The sequence below is a fragment of the Aquarana catesbeiana genome, linkage group LG02 (genome assembly GCF_042186555.1).
Source record: "Aquarana catesbeiana isolate 2022-GZ linkage group LG02, ASM4218655v1, whole genome shotgun sequence".
Classification (NCBI taxonomy): domain Eukaryota; kingdom Metazoa; phylum Chordata; class Amphibia; order Anura; family Ranidae; genus Aquarana; species Aquarana catesbeiana.
In genome coordinates, this window is record NC_133325.1 from 77476882 (window position 1) to 77497187 (window position 20306).

General features: G+C 41.3%; 1 protein-coding gene across 1 annotated transcript in view; it reads right to left on the reverse strand.

The window, feature by feature from the left end:
* Positions 1–469: 469 nt before the first annotated feature.
* The window catches only part of PGR (progesterone receptor), a 126101-nt gene continuing 106264 nt past the window's right edge, over positions 470–20306 (reverse strand). The window contains exons 6-8 of the mRNA XM_073613055.1: positions 17886–18016; positions 5964–6121; positions 470–2924 (exon numbers count right to left, since the gene is read on the reverse strand). Of these exons, the coding sequence (XP_073469156.1) occupies positions 2769–2924; positions 5964–6121; positions 17886–18016 (445 nt within the window). The 3' untranslated portion in view covers positions 470–2768. The remainder of the gene's footprint in view (positions 2925–5963; positions 6122–17885; positions 18017–20306) is intronic.

Genomic DNA, 20306 nt, shown 5'->3' on the forward strand with positions numbered 1-20306 from the left:
CCTGTTCTGAATGGAACCTGTCCTGTTAAACCGCTGTATGGTCTTGGCCACCATGCTGCAGCTCAGTTTTAGAGTCTTGGCAATCTTCCTATAGCCTAGGCCATCTTTATGTAGAGCAACAATTCTTTTTTTCAGATCCTCAGAGAGTTCTATGCCATTAGGTGCCATGTTGAACTTCCAGTGACCAGCGTTAGAGCGATAACACCAAATTTAACACAGCTGCTCCCCATTCACACCTGAGACCTTGTAACACTAATGAGTCACATGACACCGTGGAGGGAAAATGGCTAATTGGGCCCAATTTTGACATTTTCACTTAAGGGTGTACTCACTTTTGTTGCCAGCAGTTTAGACATTAGTGACTGTGTGTTAAATTGTGTGTTATTTTATGGAGACAGCAAATGTACACTGTTATACAAGCTGTACACTCACTACTTTACATTGTAGCAAAGTGTAATTTCTTCAGTGTTGCCACATGAAAAGATATAATAAAATATTTACAAAAATGTGAAGGGTGTACTCACTTTTGCGAGATCCTGTATTTAAAGTATTACCCAAAATTAGCCAAGGTGCTAATAGCAGTAGCTGGTTCTGGGTGGTATGATTTCTCAACATGAAAGCATTTGTATTGTAAATTTTAAAAGGTAAGCACAACCAAAATGATTATGTTGCTTTCATGTTGGCCATATACTTACTAGTCTGATTATTCAAAACAAGGGTTTCTTCAGTCTGATCAAATCGAGCAACGTTTGCTGATTTTTCCCTACCAATTTCATCGCTTTCACAGTATCAAATCAAAGGTGAAAACAATTGGAACACTGATTGTTATCAAGGGAGTCAGATGCAACTAATCATTTGTTTTATCCAATCAATTCGAAACCCCCAGATTTAAGGTTCAATGGGTAACTATAAACACTCAATCCCTGGCCTATTCCATAATTTCAAAGATGTTTTAAATGGCATTTCTTATTAACTGGATTCTCTGCTAGAAATGATTGCTCTGTTTTGATCAAATAATACAATTGGTTTTGAAAGTTATGACACTTTCTTTGAAATTATCATTGTATTGAACGTCCAATTTAAGAGCCGGAATTGCACAGGCTCTGTCTGTGGTGCCAATGGCCACTGAAAGGTGTTCTTGCTCTCCATGCTAAATTATTTTTTCTATTATAGATAATGCACCCACGGGGTACTCCCTTGCTTGGCTGCATAATGGCTATTGTGTGATACAGAAGTAGAAATTTGGGCGATTTCATCTTCCGCATCATCAGGAGATATAAGTAGCAATTAGATGAACATCAATATCAATGACACCTTAAATATGTTTTGGTTGGATGGGTCCTTTGAAGATCTGCAATACAGCACAATGTTATAGAGTTCACTTTACGAAAAACTGAAACACAGAAAGCTGGAGGAAAGCGTCAGAAGTTGCCTATACCAGCTATTCAAATCCCTTGCTTTATGTGAAAGAAAGGCCGGACTTTCCATAAGTCACAATAAGCATATGCTTATAGGTGCCACTCTTGTGGTGGCACCTAAAATTTCTGGGACTAGATATCATTTTGATACGTAGGTTCCTGTCTAAGCCAACTGACACCCACTGGCTTCATTACTAAACTCACTGATACCAATGAGGCTGGGGGCTTTATTACTATCCTCACTGACACCAATGACACTAGGGGCTTTTTTTACTCAACTGACTGACAACAATGGCACTCGGGGCTTTATTACTATCCTTACTGACACCAAAGACACTAGGGACTTTAGCACTGACACCAATGACAATAGGGGCTTAATTACTAAATCCACTGACACCGTTGAGGCTGGGAAATTTACCACCAAATCCAATAAAACCAATGACAATCGGGGGGGGGGGGGCTTTATTATTTAACACACTCACACCAATGAGACTGGGGGCTTTATCACTAAACCCACTGCCTCCAGTGACACTGGGGGCTTTTTACAACGCCCACTGACACCAGTGACCCTGGGATTTCATTACTAAACCCACTGACACCAGTGATATGGGGACTTTATTACTAAACCCACTGACACCAGTGAGACAGGGACTTTATTACTAATCTCATTGACGCCAACAAAACTGGGGGCTTGATTAGTAAACCCACTGACATCAAAGACACTGGAGGCTTTATTGCTAAACTCAATGACATCAATGACACTGGGGCTTTTTTAATAAATACATTAAACCAAACCTCTGTTGAATCATACACAGCCTTGTATAGTTCACATAGACTGTTGGATCATGACAATCACAAAGATGCAGTGCTACATGGGCATTTTTTTGTTGTACACATTCTGTATTGGAGATTGGCGCAGAAGCATAAATGGAAGAGCCCAGATTGGCTGCCAGATGTGTCAGCGGAAAGCAGAAGTGCTGTTAGGAATAGATGGGGGGGTGATGGGGGTGATGCCAGGCTGCCAAGGGCAGTCAAACTTAGAAGCTTGTTAAAGTAATTTTCCACACATAGGGAAATTAATGTCACCATACTTAGGCTATATTTTTTGACTGGGGTAACCTTGAGATTTTGCATACTTTTAAAGGGGGGCTGGGGCTGAGAAAAAAGGTTGTGAAAAGCTGCTATAGACAGCTGCTCCACTTTTGCTGCAGGCTCTCATGAACTGCGCTTCAGTCTGAGTGCAAATTCACTTGTCCATCGTTGTAACAAATTACAAACAAAAAGTTTATCACACAAACAGCTCAGACTGAAGAAAATAAATAGGTATGGAGAACAGAGAGGAAAGAGCATTCACTTCTTGTGAAAGACCAGCGGTTTTACCATCCCTGCGAGGATTTTGGGGAGCTGCGCTGATATGACCTCTGTCATCATTTCTGGGAACTCCACGCTCAACGCCCGAGACTGAAGGAAGGTGTTGAGGCAATACAGGTGGAGCTGCTTGACCAGCTGTTGGCAGACAAGAGGGGAGGATGTTATAGGAGAGCAAACCACCCAAATTTCCAAAATTAGAAAGAGCCTAGAAATAAATAAGCTATCCAACAAATTAACAATTTTTTAAAACCCTTTATAATTTGAAAACCAGATGATTAAATAAATATATTATTATAGCCACATACACAACTAGTGCTAAAACAAATATGTGCTACAAATAAAATACCATACAATGTTTGCAAAGTCCACAATCTTTCTGTGTACAGCTGGTTGGAACAAAAAAGTTTTCCAGCTTGTCTGCTTGACAAAAGTTGATCTAATGATTGACTTCTGTCCAACAAGGACATCCATGCATGGATCGAAATTAGGTAAGGTTGATCCAGGGAATATCCGATTGCCTGTTGGGTGATCAGGAAGGAAATTTTTTCCCTGCTTGAAAAATTGGATCATGCTTTATTGGAGTTTTTATTTGCCTTCCTCTGGATCAACTGTGGGTAAAGGATAGTATATATGGAGGTTTTTTTCTGTTTGTGTGTGTTTTTCAATGTTAGTTGAACTAGATAGACTGGTATCTTTTTTTGACTATGTAACAATATCCAATCCCTGCTGAATCGGCCAAATTTGGATCCATCTATGACCAACTTAAAACGGAACTTTAGGCAGAAAATTAAGTCCTGCTAGATCACTTCAGACTGGCCCCTTTTGCAGGTATAGCTATGTAATGCCCCGTACACACGGGTAGAAATTCTGCCAGCAAAAGTCCGATGAGAGCTTTTGGTCGGAAATTGCGACCGTGTGTATGCGCCATCTGACTTTTGCTGGCAGAATTCCAGCCAGCAAAAGATTGAGAGCAGGTTCTCTATTTTACGGTCGGAAAAAGTTCCTATCCGAAAAATGCGTTCGTCTGTATGCTATTCGGACGCGCAAAAATTCACGCATGCTCGGAAACAATTCAACGCATGCTCAGAAGCATTAAACTTCATTTTGTTGGCTTGTCGTAGTGTTGTATGCCACCGCGTTTTTGACAGTCGACAGTTAAAGTTCAGAGAACTTTTGTGTGACCGTGTGTATGCAAGCCAAGCTTGAGCGGAATTCCGTCGGAAAAACCATCCAAGATTTTTCCGGCAGAAATTCCGCTTGTGTGTACGGGGCATAAAACATTAAAAATGAGTGTCTATACTGTTTAAAATCCAGTAATACACCGGCTCACCCTGCTCTGCATATGTTCAGTTGCTCTCCATTGGCATTGTGATGAAAATTAGAGCCACCAGAGGTCAATCTACTAACAGGGGCTCTGGGCTTCAGCAGAATGGCAGCCTCCAGCATGAAGAAGCAGCAGCAATGCTGGGGGCAATTTACAGCACACACAAATTTTGGTAGCATAATTATTAATGTGGAATGTATGTTCTTTGCTAAAGAATATTATTTTGTATCAAGTTGTTATGGGTAAAGTTCCACTTTAACTGTTTTATTCAACACACAAAGTATGTCCTTGTTAATGGATCCACCACCTTTAACCAGGTAAGTTATCCACAGCACGGCATGTGTTCTGAACTTCACATCATATGATGTGCTCTAACTGTGTTATCCACAACCACCTTCAGAAAGGCTCACTCACCAGAAGGGATGGACCTTAAATTTTAATGTTCAGATTCACATTTCACTATTACCTCCATATCTCTCATAGGAAAAAAAAAACATTTGGATAGGAATAATCAATTAAAGGGAAACTTTACCCATTTAGGCTTCATGTACACTGCTGCTGGAAAAACGGACAATTAGGAGCAGTTGGGCATTTTTTTTCAGCTACCCCTGAACTCTCCACTATGTTATCTTATCTGTACATGTACACAGGGTCGTTTATAGTCATTTCTAGGCAGCTGAGTTTAGAAGCTTTTTTTGGAAAGCAAAAAAATGCGTTTAGGATGGATGTTCAGAGGCATTTGAAGCACCAAATACCTGTAACAGCTTGCAAATGTGGTAACTCACGTTTAGCCGCATTTCGCTTACAGGCGTTTTTAATGTTTGACTATTTGAAAAAAGAAAAAAAAAGCTTCTAAAACATAAACGCGGTTAAACGCGGCATGTAAACGCGGCAAAACTGAATTTTTTAAATGTTGGTTACTATCTGTCAAGTTAAATCGTTCAGGAGAGGTTGTAAAATGTCCCGTGTACATTATGGCTTAGCAAGGAACATACATTCCATATTAATTAAAAAACAAAACAGAAAGGAAAACAGTTGAGACCATAATGGTTAATCTGGATCGAGATCCCTGACTCTAGGCAGCAAAAGATGGGAAGGACCTATCACTATCTTACTCTAGTCACTCGAACAACAGGTGGCGCTGCCTGTGTCCAGAGCCCTATTATATGCTTTATAGTAGGATATATTGATTTCCTAAATTCCTAAATTTTGCACATGCCATGCATGTTTTATGATCCACTGATTACCAATGCTCAATTACTGAACTGAACAAATGTCTGTAAACCTTTTATTGCACAAAAAAAAAAAAATATTAAAATGAAAAAGTTTTATCTATACATATACTTCAAGTGTAATCAATTTTAAATTGGAGAGAATTGTCTCTTATCCCTACCAACTCATCTTCAGATTTCAGATTTACCAAAACTATTTAATATGAGGCCCTACTTGAACAATCCATACAATTTGTATCTAGTAAGACATGCCTTTGTACTTCACATTGTTGAATATTGTACAATACAACAGTACCATGCATGGTATACTTTAGTTTGTGTGTATGGTGGGGGAAGTAGTGGACTATACAATCCTATATAATATTGATGCCCAGCAAACAGAATCTATAGTTTTGTTCTGATGGGCCCCAGATTATTATTACCAACTTATTTGTACAACACTGACTTGTTCCAATGACGCAGGAACCATTTTACTTGATTCAACAACTGTCTAGTATTTTGCCACCTCAACTGAGCTGCATGCGTAGACTTGTGCAGGCCATCTTCATTCTTAATATTATCACAACCAGTGTTACGTTACAACGATCAGTAAAATGGCTTTATCAAGGGAACACTTACTTCATGCATGGAGTCCAGTACTCTGGTTAAGTGATAGAACCGCTGAGAACTTGCAACAACTCCTTTGTGCCTTAGGCTGATGGCCTTTGCCAGTTCTCTAATGTAATTAGACCTCATCTCATCAAAATGACTTTGACTTTTAAGACCTTCCAAAGGAACTAAATTAAAAAAAAAAGGACAAAAAATGATTTGCAATATAAAACAAAGTCTACCTTAGCCCCCTAATTCTTTGGGGAGGCCATTTAGCTGCACCTATATATTTAAAGTGGAAACAATACGCTATAAGGGAAGAGTATAGGGGACGCTGGCAATGGAATACATGTTATCTGTCACTTTGCCTATTCAGGGCAATGACAGGCTCTCTTTTTAGAATTGTTTCCTTTTCTTTGCTCAGGAACAAAAGACATCACAGGCTGACAGCTCTGGACCATGCATGATGCCTTTCTCAAGGCAAAGTGATGTCAAACTGCTATTGAAACTTTAAGCAAATCTGTGCTTTAACCCCAACCCCATCCCCAGCAGGGTATACCCACCTATCCTTCAGCATCCCCCCCCCACTGCTCTGTTTATTTTCCAAGAGAGAATAAAAATACCAGGTAATAATAAAAAGAGATGGGGTGAATTGCGCTACCCTATTATAATGAGGGGTGGTGATACTCTGTAGCCCACAGTGCTATACAACCCACACCTTACTTATAAACAAATGATATTAATAGCCATACATATCATGATAGTGATGATAATGTAACAAATGTAAATGCACACATCAAAAGATGATATAATAACCATACCATAAAAATTAAAAAAAGAAAAAAGTGATATAATAACTCGTATATAAAAAATATATCAATTGGTGTAAAGTCAATATATATGTTAGTGAGAAAGGAGATATATATATATATATATATATATATAAGCAAAAAAAATGCTATTCAATAGTCCCACACAAGTGATGTGAAAAAAATTGCTGTAAAAAGTGCCAGCGACTCCAAGGTGACCACAGTGCTCAGCAGATCAGGTGACTCTTGTGCTCCCCCTCAAGGGTCCCCACTCACCAGCTTCCAGTTGAGGGGTGTACTGTATATCTCCTTTCTCACTAACATATATATTGACTTTACACCAATTGATATATTTTTTATATACAAGTTATTATATCACTTTTTTCTTTTTTTAATTTTTATGGTGTTGCATCTCATACTTGGGATGTAGGTATCTATTGGAATTTTAGTTTATGTCACAGATGGTTTTATTATATCATCTTTTGATGTGTGCATTTACACTTGTTACATTATCATCACTATCATGATATGTATGACTATTAATATCATTTGTTTATAAGTAAGGTGTGGGTGGTATACCACTGTGGGTTACAGAGTATCACCACCCCTCATTATATTAGGGTAGCACCATTCACCCCATCTCTTTTTATTATTATCTGTATAGCTCCTTATCAGAGCTTATTGGGGGGGCTGCAACCCGATTTTGATCCTAAGCGCAGAGTCTACCACATTCTTGCAAAAATACCAGGTACTTTAGAGTGAGAAGGAGCATTTGTCAACACTGGGCCAATTACCAAGCATGGGTAGAGTCCATAGCACTCTGTAAGTCATGATTTCAGTGACACGGAGCCGCTTCCTTAGCATAGGAGTGGAAGAAGGGTACACAAATAAAGGGCAGGTTCACTTTAAAGTTGTACTCCAGCCATACGTACAGTAGATCCCCTTCCCCAAAACAATACACCCATCTCCTCTTACTATTGGCTGTGGTAATAAAAAAAAATTGAATAGCCCCTTTTCGTTATCTAAGAGCAATTGTTTTCCATGTGCTTTTGGGTTCAGCCTGCATTGATCAATGCAGCTCAACGCACCTGGTGAGAACAAGCCCATAATCCATGGTCATGAGGTCCTAGGTTTCTCTCTTCATTGCAGAGAGGAAGGGTCCTTCTGTAGGTGCCCAACTTTCAACTTTCTATCCAGCGATGGTATCCTCTTATGTCCTGAACAGTGCAATGATGTTATGACTTAGAATGAGGTGAACAGTCAGCGGCGGATGCACACTGCAGCGCTGAGTTTCTGTTTTCCAGCAAAGGACAGGTGTCAGTAGACAACTTATTCAAAAACTTTTTTAAAAGCCACTTTTTTAAACAATGCTGGAAGATAGGAGTGTGGAAGGGGTGGGATGGATAAGGGGCAAAGTCTCCTTAACCTTAGTCTAGCCATAACCCAAATCTTAAACTTACCTTAAAGGATAACTGAATTTGCAAAACAAATTAAGATTTGCACTGTCCTTGCAGTCTATGTCAATATAATGTGTTACCTTTTCTGAAAATAAATCCTGATTCCAGCAGTGTCTGGCCTATGTGTGCCTCAATCTTTGCTGTAAACAAGTCACTACTAGAGGGCACTATTTGGAGACAGGAGATCTGCTTTGTATTGAGCTGAATGAACCACTCCTGTCCGAGGAGGAGATTTTTCAGCACACAGCAGGATATACTCTCAGCCTGGAGGCTGCAGTCACTATTTCTGGAAAAAGAAGTTGCCTTCAGTAAGGATGACCAGTCATATTGGCATTGGAAAGATTATAATCATTCCCTTGAGTCCAGGCATTGCAGTGATGTTTCCATAAGGATGGTGGATACAATATTTTTCATTCTATCTCAGGGATCATCTGCACACACTGCACAAACAAGTTCTATTTTAATATATTTACACAGAACACAAAAATTAATAAAACACTTCATATTTTAGACAAAATCGAGCATTGAGTACAACCATAAAACCTTCCAATTTACTGCCTATTGGTGACATGTGCTTGTAATAATCAGATTATTTGCAGACTTTTCTGTTTTATTCTGATTTAAATAAGATGACAAATGGGGTCAAGAGCGTACTGTTTTTTGCATCATCTCCAGGAAATCATAAAGTATATTATTTTACAAACTGCTTAATTGCTCAAGAATAAGCTTGGCGCTCATGTCTTATTTTATTAGATGGGTCTAGCCATCTCTGTTTTTCAGTTATTGGTTGGGTGAATAATTTTCTGTTATAGATTTTGAGCGATATTAAAGCTGAACTCGGATAATATAAAAGCTCATGCACATGAACGCTAATGCCTGTACAGCGTAAAAAATTTGGCGTATTGCGCCGCCCGAGAGTCACAGGTGGTGTGTACAGCCTGCTGCCAAAATCCTGTCAATAATTATGATGATCTAAAAAAATACACAGCAGTTGCATGCATAACCTGGTGATACAGATTTTGAAAAATGGTAATGGTGCAGCGCTGTACTAAATAAAGTCTGAGTTGAAGTTAAAAGTTCATAAACATTCAAGTAGATGTTCTTAAGCTGTGTAACAGTGGTAGATGGAAGCCGTCACCAACACCCCATCACACTGACTCTTACTCTAAGGTAATAACATATAAGCAGCAAGTATCATCTAATTGGAGTCTCAGCAATCCTTCACTCCAAGGATATCACCTCCCTCTGAGCAAGATTTAAAATGATACCAGACAATGGATGTCCGTTCAGAGATATATTCCATCAGCAGATCACACGAAATGTCAATAGGAGCTTTTCATCAGGGCAATGGTATTCTCAAATCATAAATGGAACAAACCTCATTGGGCAGACATACCAAATAATGTTTATTAAAAACGAAGAATAAAACTCCAATTTTCATAGTAGAATACAAGCATAAAGAAACGTCCAGCGTTTTCAGCCAACAAAATGGCCACTGCGTCCCAGCACGTAATCATGTCACACGTTCCAATTTCTACCTACGCGTTTCATCATCGGATGACGTCCTCAGGAGCATGGCTAAGTGTGTGATACGGCTATTTATATAAGGGACAACTTATTGTAAAAAACTGATATTAGCGGCGTTCCAGAACCGGAAACGCAACCAAAGGCCATTCTCAATCAAGGAGGGCACATTAATAAACATCATTATTAAGACTAATAATAATATTCTTAACTTTGAAACATATCACCCCCTACCAAGGAAATAGATATTCAAACCTAAATAAACATTTTTTACTTAAAAACAACTTACCTCAATTGGAAGCGAATATACTGGGAAACAGTGCAGTCTTGTGGTTGATAAATATATTACAACAATAAACAAACCTCAACATGTATTGCTAAAAAATTACAAAAAATAATCAAACTAACACCATATTACAAACGGAACATTCATTAACAATACATCAATAACAGCATATCTCATCAGCCATTATTAATAAAGGACTTAATATCCCATTTAATACCCATACCGAATGGGGTGTACGTTTTGGCTTGATATATTCACCTCATTTCTAACCTGGAGATCTTTCTAACTACATTACTACCCCTCCAGTGGCTAGTAAACCTATCTATTCCTAAAAAGGTAGTACCCTCAGGATTGCAGTCATGTCGCAAAACATAATGCTTGGACAGGCTGTGCTTAAGAAATCCTATCTTTATATTAGCTACATGCTCGCCCAATGTTGTCTGTAACATATGGACAGTACGACCAATGTACTGAAACCCGCATGGACAACAAATAATATAAACAACATTTTTGGATGAGTATGTAATAAAGGGCTTAATAGGAAATTGCTCATGGGTGGAAGTAGACTGAAAGGAGTCAATTCTCCTACATCTCTGAGCATTAATTTTACAAATCAGACATTTCCTACAAAAAAAAAGCAAAAAACACCCATACTCTGAAAAAAAGAAAGTTGCTTAGGGGGATCAACAACATTGGGTGCTATCTCAAATCTTAATGGGGGAACGCCCCTGTAGACCACCCAAGGGTTATCAGTGAGGGGTGGTCCCAAAACTCTATCACTTTTTAGTACACTCCAATGTTTATGAATAATCCTCTTTACCTCGTAATGCTGATTAGAATACATGGTAAAGAGGGCAAACTTGAAGCTATCATCCTGGCCCTTAGATTTTGGCATTAAAAGATCATCCCTACTTTTTTCAGGAGCCAATTTCAGGGCTCCCTCCAGTTCATCTGCCTCATAGCCCAAAAAAATCTCTGTTTAAGGACAGAAGCTTCATGTAAAAAATCATCTTGGTTTGTGCAATTCCTTCTCAGCCTTAAAAACTGACTCTTAGGGACGGATCTCAACCAAGCACTGTGATATCAGCTCTTATCAATGTATTATTGTATCAATGTATCCATTCCTATCTGTTTGTTTGAAGTATGTTGATGTGATAATGTCACCATCAACAACCCAAAGCCTCTCGGTCTTGCTTGCCTCATGTTATAACCTGATGCCCCAGTCATTATCATTCAACATGGACATAAACTCACTCAGCGATTCAAATTCGCCATCCCATAGGAGCAGGATGTCCTCTATGTACCTTTTTGAGAGAATCAACTCCGGTCTAGGTCTCTGATAGACGACATCTTCCTCCCATTTAGCCATAAAGAGGTTGGCCATGCTGGGTGCAAACTTGGCCCCCATGGCCACCCCTTTGTTTTGCAAATAATAGGAACCACCAAACCAAAAATAATTGTGCCCCATGGCATAATCCAAAAGGCTCAAAATAAAATCCCTCTGAATATCAGAAATAGTATCCTATCTCAGATAATGCTCCACTGGCTCATGACCATATCGATGCTATATAACAGTGTATAATGATGATACATCTTCAGTGACAAGGATATAACTCTCCTTCCAATCCACCAATTTAAGGGCATTAATAACTTGTGTGGAGTCTCACAAAAAAGAGTTCTTACCACCAAAGGCTGCAAAAGGTGATCAATATATTTGTCCATCCTGGAAGTAATCGAATCTATTCCACTTATAATCAGCCTCCCAGGGGGGTGAACAGGATCCTTATGCACCTTTGGTAGGTAGTAGATCACCCTAGGGGCTACAGGGATCAAAAAGGCATGCTCCTTTTTGGAAATAATTTTCCTCGGTGAACCTCCTCTACCAAAGCTATAAGCTCTTTTTTTAATTTGAAAGTAGATTTCAGTCTTAATGGAACACAAGTTTCCCGGCCTGATAATAACCTTAACATTTCTGACTACTAAGCCTCACTGTCAAAGATCACAATCCCCCACCCTTGTCAGCGGGGCGTACTACAATATCGTCAAGTTCTTTCAAAGGGTCTAAAGCCTTCTTAAACATAAATTCCCTCCTATTGTTTTTGATCTATAATTGCTCCAGATTTTTAGTGACCAGGTCCCTAAAAACTGAAATTGAGAGAGCAAAATGTAATGGGGGATTAAATAGAAAAGCATTAGATAAGAAGGAATTCCTAACATCTGCAGCAGCCATTTTATTCGACCGGAAGGGATTTCAAATCATGTACTGCTTGATATTATTATGCCAATAGTTGTTACCCAAAGGCACCCTTTGAGAATAATCCTCCTGCTGATTATACTGGAATACCCAATTAGTAGGATGTTCTGTGATATACCTCTCCTCCCCCTGGAAGTTGTCCCTACCACTTAGTGGATCAAACTGGTTATAGGTAGTAGTAGGATGAAAGTTGGAAGGGAATGGACGACCGCGCTCTCCTCCCACCCCTACCTTGTCCCCGAAAACACAGTAGGGGTGGGAGGAGAGGGGGGTCGTCCACTCCCTTCCAACTTTCATCCTACTACTACTACCTACAACCAGTTCTGTAAGGAGAGAAGAGAGAGATTGTGAGTTCCTACGAGCTGGGAACCACAATCTCTCATCTCCTTTAGTCAATCCCATCCTCCACAGTTATAACACACACCCAGGGAACACAGTTAACCCCTTGATTGCCCCCTAGTGTTAACACCTTCCCTGCCAGTGACATTCATACAGTAATCAGTGCATTTTTATAGCACTGATTGCTGTAATTGTCAGTCGACCCAAAAATGTGTCAAAGGTGTTCGATGTGTCCGCCATGTTGCAGTCTCGATAAAAATCGCAGATCGCCACCATTACTAGTAAAAAAAAAAAATAATAATGAAAATGCCATAAATCTATCCCCTATTTTGTAGATGCTATAACTTTTGCGCAAACCAATCAATATACGTTTTTTGCGATTTTTATTACCAGAAATATGTAGGAGAATACATATCGGCCTAAACTGAGGAAAAAAATTTGCTTTTTTTTTTTAAGAAAAAAATTCGGGCTATTTATTACAGCAAAAAGTGCAAAATATTGTGTTTTTTTCAAAATTGTCACTATTTCTTTGTTTATAGCGCAAAAAATAAAAACCACAGAGATTATCAAATATCACCAAAAGAAAGCTCTATTTGTGGGAAAAAAAGGACGTTAATTTTGTTTGGGTAGAGCGTCAAACGACCGCACAATTGTCAGTTAAAGCGACGCAGTGCCGTATCGCAAAAAATGGCCTGGTCATTGAGCAGTCAATTCTTGCGGGGCTGAAGTGGTTAAGAACATCTACTTAAATGTTTATGAACTAATTTAAACTCATACTCAAACTTTATTTAGTACAGCACTGCACTATTATCACTTGTTACTGTTTATTGTGCCGAACAATACTGTGATAGCTGCTATATGTTAGGATTTATATTAACCCAAGCGCAATAGATTTGTGTTTTTTATTACAGACGTTGAAAGGCTGCTGGCAGCAGGCTGTGCACATCACCTGTGGCTGTGGCTCCTGGGCACCGAAACACGCCCATTCATTAAGCTGAAGGCTCAAATACATCTGTGTGCATGAGCCCTAAAAGACAAGCATTTAATTTAGTTATAGTGGGTATAGATAAGAATCACCCCCCTTTAAAATAATCAAATTTTGTTGCTTTGCAGCCTAAAATGAAGAGACCAGTGGTGGCTAGTGCTCAAAATTTTTTGGGGGGCACAAACAAACTGAAAAATACTGAACCCCCCCCCCCCCCCCCCCCCATCAATTGTAGCCTCACTGTGCCCATCATATGCAGCCACTGGTTCCCATCAAATGCAGCCACTTGTGCCCGTCAAATGCAGCCACTTGTGCCCATCATATGCAGCCATTGTGCCCATCAAACGCAGCCACTGTGCCCATCATATGCAGCCACTTGTGCCCATCATATGCAGCCAATGTGCCCATCAAATGCAGCCACTGTGCCTATCAAATGCGGCCATTTGTGCCCATCATATGCAGCCACTTCTGCCCATCATATGCAGCCACTTGTGCTGATCAAACGCAGCCAAATGCGGCCACTTCTGCCCATCATATGCAGCCACTTGTGCTGATCAAACGCAGCCACTGTGCCCAAATTCAGCTAATTGTGCCCATCATATACAGCCACTTGTGCCCATCATATGCAGACATTGTGCCCATCAAACGCAGCCACTGTGCCCATCAAATGCAGCTACTTGTGCCCATCATATGCAGCCAATGTGCCCATCAAACGCAGCCACTGTGCCCATCAAATGTGGCCACTTGTGCCCATCATATGCAGCCACTTGTGCCCATCATATTCAGCCATTGGTGCCCATCAAACGCAGCCACTGTGCCCAAATTCAGCCACTTGTGCCCATCATATACAGCCACCTGTGCCCATAAAATGCAGCCACTTGTGCCCAGTATATGCAGCCACTTGTGCCCATCATATGCAGCCACTTATGCAGCCACTTATGCCCATCATATGCAGCCACTTATGCCCATCATATGCAGCCACTTGTGCCCATTTAATGCAGCCACTTGTGGCCAGTATATGCAGCCACTTGTAACCAGGATATGCAGCCACTTGTGCCCATCATATGCAGCCACTTGTGCCCATCACATGCAGCCACTTGTGCCCATCAAATGCAGCCACTTGTGGCCAGTATATGCAGCCACTTGTGCCCAGTATATGCAGCCACTTGTGTCTATCATATGCAGCCACTTGTGTCTATCATATGCAGCCATTGTGCCCACCGACCCCCCCCACTCGCGGGGCTCGCGGCTCTGGCAGCACCCCCAACCCCCTCTATGGCTCTAATCAGGTGCTACAAAAAGTAACACCCCCTCCCGCCCCGCCATAGGAAGCCATGAGTATGGCATCCTGAAAGGGGCTGGGCGCATGGATGGGGGGGCAGCGGCCGTGCGCCCACAGTGTATGGACCGCTACTGGAACAGACACAGTTTTTGTTTTATCCAGCTATATTTACTCAGTGCAACTTATAACATCCAAGTGAAAGATATAACACCAACATGTCAAAAAATAAATGAATAAAAAACTGAATCTCTGAGTTGGAAAAAGGCTCAGCCCCTGTGTCAGTATTTTGTTGAACCACTTTTTGTTTTAATCACAGCCTTTAGTTTGTAGGGATATGTCTCTACTAACTTTGCACATCTAGACTTTGCAATATTTTCCCACTCTTCGTTGCAGAACTACTCAAGTTAAATTAAACTTGATGGTGACAATTTCTGGACTGCAATCTTCAAGTCATTCCACAGATTTTCAATGGGGTTTAAAGTGGTTGTAAACCCACGAACAAAAGCATACGTGCCACTGCTTCAGTGCGCATGTGCCGATGACGTTGGCACATGCAGATACAGGGGATATCTCCTAACCATGCAGGTTTAGGAGATATCCAGAGTAGCTACAGGTAAGCCTTATTATAGGCTTACCTGTAGCAAAAAGTGGTTGTAAAGGGTTTACAACCACTTTAAGTCTGGGCTCTGACTAGGCCATGCAAGGACATTCACCTTTTTCTCCTTCAACCATTGTGTGGTCATTTTTGCTGCGTGCTTTGGGTCATTGTCATGTTGGAATATAAACCTTCTTCCCATTGACAACTTTCTGTCAGAGGGCAGCAGATTTTCCTCAAGAATTTGATGGTATTTTGCCACATCCATTTTTCCTTCTATCCTGATAAGTGCTCCAGTCCCTGCTGCAGAGAAACACCCCCATAATAGGATATTACCACCATCGTTACTGTAGGAATGCTGCTATTTGGATAGTGAGCTGTATTAGATTTCCGTCAGACATATCGTTTGGTGTTGAGGCCAAATAATTCAATTTTAGTTTCATGCGACTATAACACCTTTTTCCATGTGGCCTCAGAATCTCAAAGGTGCGTTTTGGCAAAGCTCAGCTGTGACTACATGTGGGCTTTCTTGAGGAATGGCCTTTTTCTTGCAACCCTCCCATACAATCCACATTTTTGGAGAATTTGTGATATTGTTATCACATGCACACAATGACCACTCTGTCATCAATTCCTGCAACTGCTTCAGAATTTCTATAGGCCTCTTGGTAGCCTCTCTGACCAGTTTCTTCCTGGCTCTTTCATCTAGTGTGGCGCAACGTCCTGATCCAGGGAGGGTCTGTGTTGTACCAAATACCTTCCACTTTTTAATAATAGCCTTCACTGTGCTTCTAGGCATTGAAAAAGCTTTTGATACTTTTTTGTATCCATCTCCTGACTTGTGCCTGTCCACAACTTTATCTAGAGATCTTTTGACAGTGCCCTGCCACCCATAGTTGGTTGTTTGCTTCAGCTGCACTACCAGAGACTGAAATGCTCCAGGAAAGCTATTTTAATGCTTAGCTAATCAAAATGACCACAGCTGATCACAGTCAAATGGTTTTGTGTGCCATTGAGAAGGTGATTAGCTACACCTGATTGAGTTAAGAGGTCATTTTTAGGAGGGGGGGTGATCCTTTTTCCAACAGTGATTCTGTTTTATTTTTTTTTTTATTTTTTTCTGACATGTTGGTGTTATATCTTACACTTGGATCTTATAAGCTGCACTGAGTAAATACAGCTGGAAAAAAAAAAACTGTTTCACTGCGAAAGGGTGGCACCTGTGTGCCACTCCCGGGCCACCAGCGGCTCGCTTTCAATGTGATTATACCCAGCTGGAGCTGATCTGCGGGTACCGGTGATCTAACTATTTAAACAAGACAGATTGTGGTTCTGACCGGAGAGAAGGCATGGATCCTGTATCTCTGCAAAGCGGGGACTAGGATCCATGTCTTCCCCTAGTAAAAGCACCTCCCACAGTACACAAAAGCACTGACTAGGAACCCCATTAACCCTTTGATTGCCCTAGCTGTTAAACCCCTTCCCAGCCAGTGTCATTAGTACAGTGACAGTGTATATTTTTAGGACTGATTACTTTATTAGTGTCACAGGTTCCAAAAAAGTGTCAAAGGTGTCATTAATGTCCGACTGTGCATCGCAATATCGCAGTCCCACTATAAGTCGCTGATCGCCACCATTACTAGTAAAGAAATTTAAAAAAAAAAAAAAAATTCCCATAGTTTGTAGACACTATAACTTTTGCGCAAACCAACTAATATAAACTTATTGGGATTTTTTTTACCAAATATATGTAACAGAATATATATTGGCCTAAATCGATGAAGACATTTATTTTTTCATTTTTTTTTATTTGATATGTTTTATAGCAGAAAGTAAAAAAAAAAAACGTTTTGCTTTTTTTTTAAAAGCTGTCTGTCTTTTTTTTGTTTAGAGCGCAAAAAAAAAAAAAAAAAACGAGGTGATCAAATACTAAAAGAAAGCTCTATTTGTGGGAAAAGGGGGACATAAATTGTATTTGGTTACAGCGTTGCAGGACCGCACAATTGTGAGTTAAAGTAATGCAGTGCCGTATCGCAAAAAATGGCCCGGTTACGAAGGGGGGGGGGGACTTCCAGAGGTCAAGTGGTAAAAGGGGTGATTCTTTTCTATACCCACTGTAAGTATTATAAATGTGTAGTTAACAATTTGCCTAGAGTGTTGGATAAAAGATGATTTCATGTTTCATTTAACATACCATAGCTGCCCCAAGATTGCTCTGGCTTTCCATCAGGACCATGACTAGTGATGTCCTCATTAAAAGGGGAAATTTTTGAAAACTAGAGTAAGAAGGGTGAAGCAGAATCTGCTGGTCATAGTTGTTTTGTTTCCTAAGTGTATCCTGATTGTCGTTTTTTGCTGTTTACCTGGAGTATCACTAAAAGTGTGATGGTTTGGGCTACCCTTCCACCTCCATGCACCTACTTGTATTCAGAAGCAGAAGAGCCTTCATGCACAGGAACTCCTCCTGGCTGATCTGTAATTTCACAAACTCCTGCGGCAGCTGCCTCATTGCTATACAGAGGGAATAAAACGAGGACTCTTTCATTCGTTGTCTGAGGAAACAAACATTTGGCAAGTGTTATGTCCAGAAATACTTTCCTATATTCTGTGATGTTGGTGATGATGAAATGAGACCCAGTAGGCTCATGAAATGAGATTCAGTAGACTCGTGTCCTCGCTCCTGTTATATTTCTGAGCGACAACACACTGAGTTTTTAGACAAAGAAAAGTACCAATATTAAAGGATTACGCTAAGGGATCATTTACACCAGCTGCAGTTGTATGCTACTTTTTTAATCGCAGTATGATGGCTTATGCAAAAAACAAGACAAGAATGTTTTTCAATGAGCATAGTTTACACCACTGTGGTGCTTTAATATGAGTTTGAAATAAAGTACAGCAAGCTGCTTCCAGTGGCGGCTGGTGGGTTTTCCCCAACTGCCAGCTACCCCCCCTTGCGCGGCATGGCACTAACACCCCCCCCCCTCCACCACCCGCTGTCCTTACTGTGGATGCGGTCGGTGAGAGCAGCGGCCAGAGCTGCTGTGGCCATCTTCCAGCGTGGCGGACTCCGGTGTCCTCTCCTGGAGTTCTCTCCGCAGTGCGTCTCCTCTCTGCTCCTCCCGGTTCTAGACGTCCGATAGGATCGCCTAACGTTTTGGCCAATTGGGAAACGGGTTTCATACCTGCTTCCCGATTGGCTGTGAGGAGGATCAGTGTTGCAACAGCGAACACCTGGGTGGGCTCTGGACGCATCCTCTGCGACCAGAGCCCACACTATTTTGAAGCCTATTAGAGCCCTGGCCGCTGTAATTTATGTGCCCGGTGCCCAAAAGGGGCATGAATCTATCCATTGCATATAGGGGGTGGAGAGGAGAGAGGGGTGGGCTTCTTTTTGTATGGAAAAGTACCGGAACACAAGTGAATGCACCACAAAAAAATATACATTTATAAGCATACAAATGCACTACAAATACGTTATTAATGCATCACTTAATCACACATAGGTTGGACTTGATGGACTTGTGTCTTTTTTCAACCTCACCTACTATGTAACTATGTAAGCATGCATGCAGAACAGCATACTGTACAAGGGGACTGAGGTGTAAAACAGGCCTAAAGGTATCTACAAGCCACATGTCAGTTTGGCTTTATAGCACGCTATACAACACAAGCACCATATGACATCTTCATATAACCTTTAGTAAAAGTAGTATAATGCAGTACTTACAAACATTCTTTATATACTTGCTATATCACATAAAATGACATCCAGGAACAGACCTGTTCAACCTCTAGGCCACATGTCAAACACAAGGCCTGTGTGCCGAATCCAGCCCACCAGGCCATTTCATGTGGCCCTTGCACCTCTCCAGTAACTGTGGCATCTCCCTTGTCTCTGCCTCCACCTTGTCTCAGCAGTCGGCAGCAGAAAGGAGGATAGAACTCCTCCTACAGATCCTGTGCCTCTCTGTGCAGTGGCAGTACCCTCTTGTCTCCGCCTCCCCTAGTCTCAGCATTCAGGAGCAGTGGCAGCTGGTGCTCAAATTTTTTTTTGGGGGGGGCGCACACAAACTGAAAAATTCAGAAAAATACTGAAACAAAGAACATCAAATGCAGCCAACGTGCCATCAATTGCAACCACTGTGCCCATGAAATGCAGCCACTGTGCCCATCATATGCAGCCACTGTGCCTATCAATTGCAGCTACTGTGCCCATCATATGCAGCCTCCGTGCATTGAAATGCAGCCTCTGTGCCCATGAAATGCAGCCTCTGTGCCCCATCAAATGCAGCCTCTGTGCCCCATCAAATGCAGTCTCTGTGCCCATCATATGCAGCTTCTGTGCCCATCAATTGCAGCCACTGTGCCCATCAAATGCAGCCTCTGTGCATTGAATGCAGCCTCTGTGCCCATGAAATGCAGCCTCTGTGCCCCATCAATTGCTGCCTCTGTGCCCATCATATGCAGCCACTGTGCCCCGCCCCCCACCCACCTCCCTGTTCACTGTCTGACTGGCACTTACCCCATCTTGGTGGTGGATCAGGCAGCCGGTGACGAGCTGTGGGACGGGTAGCGCAGGTCAGGCGATGGCTCCTGTGTTCTCTGTGCATCTCTTCTTTGCTTCTGCTAGCTGGCCAATGGGATCGCCTGTGCTTTCAGCCAATCAGGTGACCGGTATTAGACCTGCGCCTCCTGATTATCGGAGAGGTGGTTCAGTGTTAGAAAAGCAAATATTAATTTGCTTTTCTAACACCCCTGGGTGGACTGCGAGCACAATGCTCTGCACTCCAAGTCCACCTTTTTTGAAGCCTATTAGAGCCTATGGCTCTAATCAGGCGC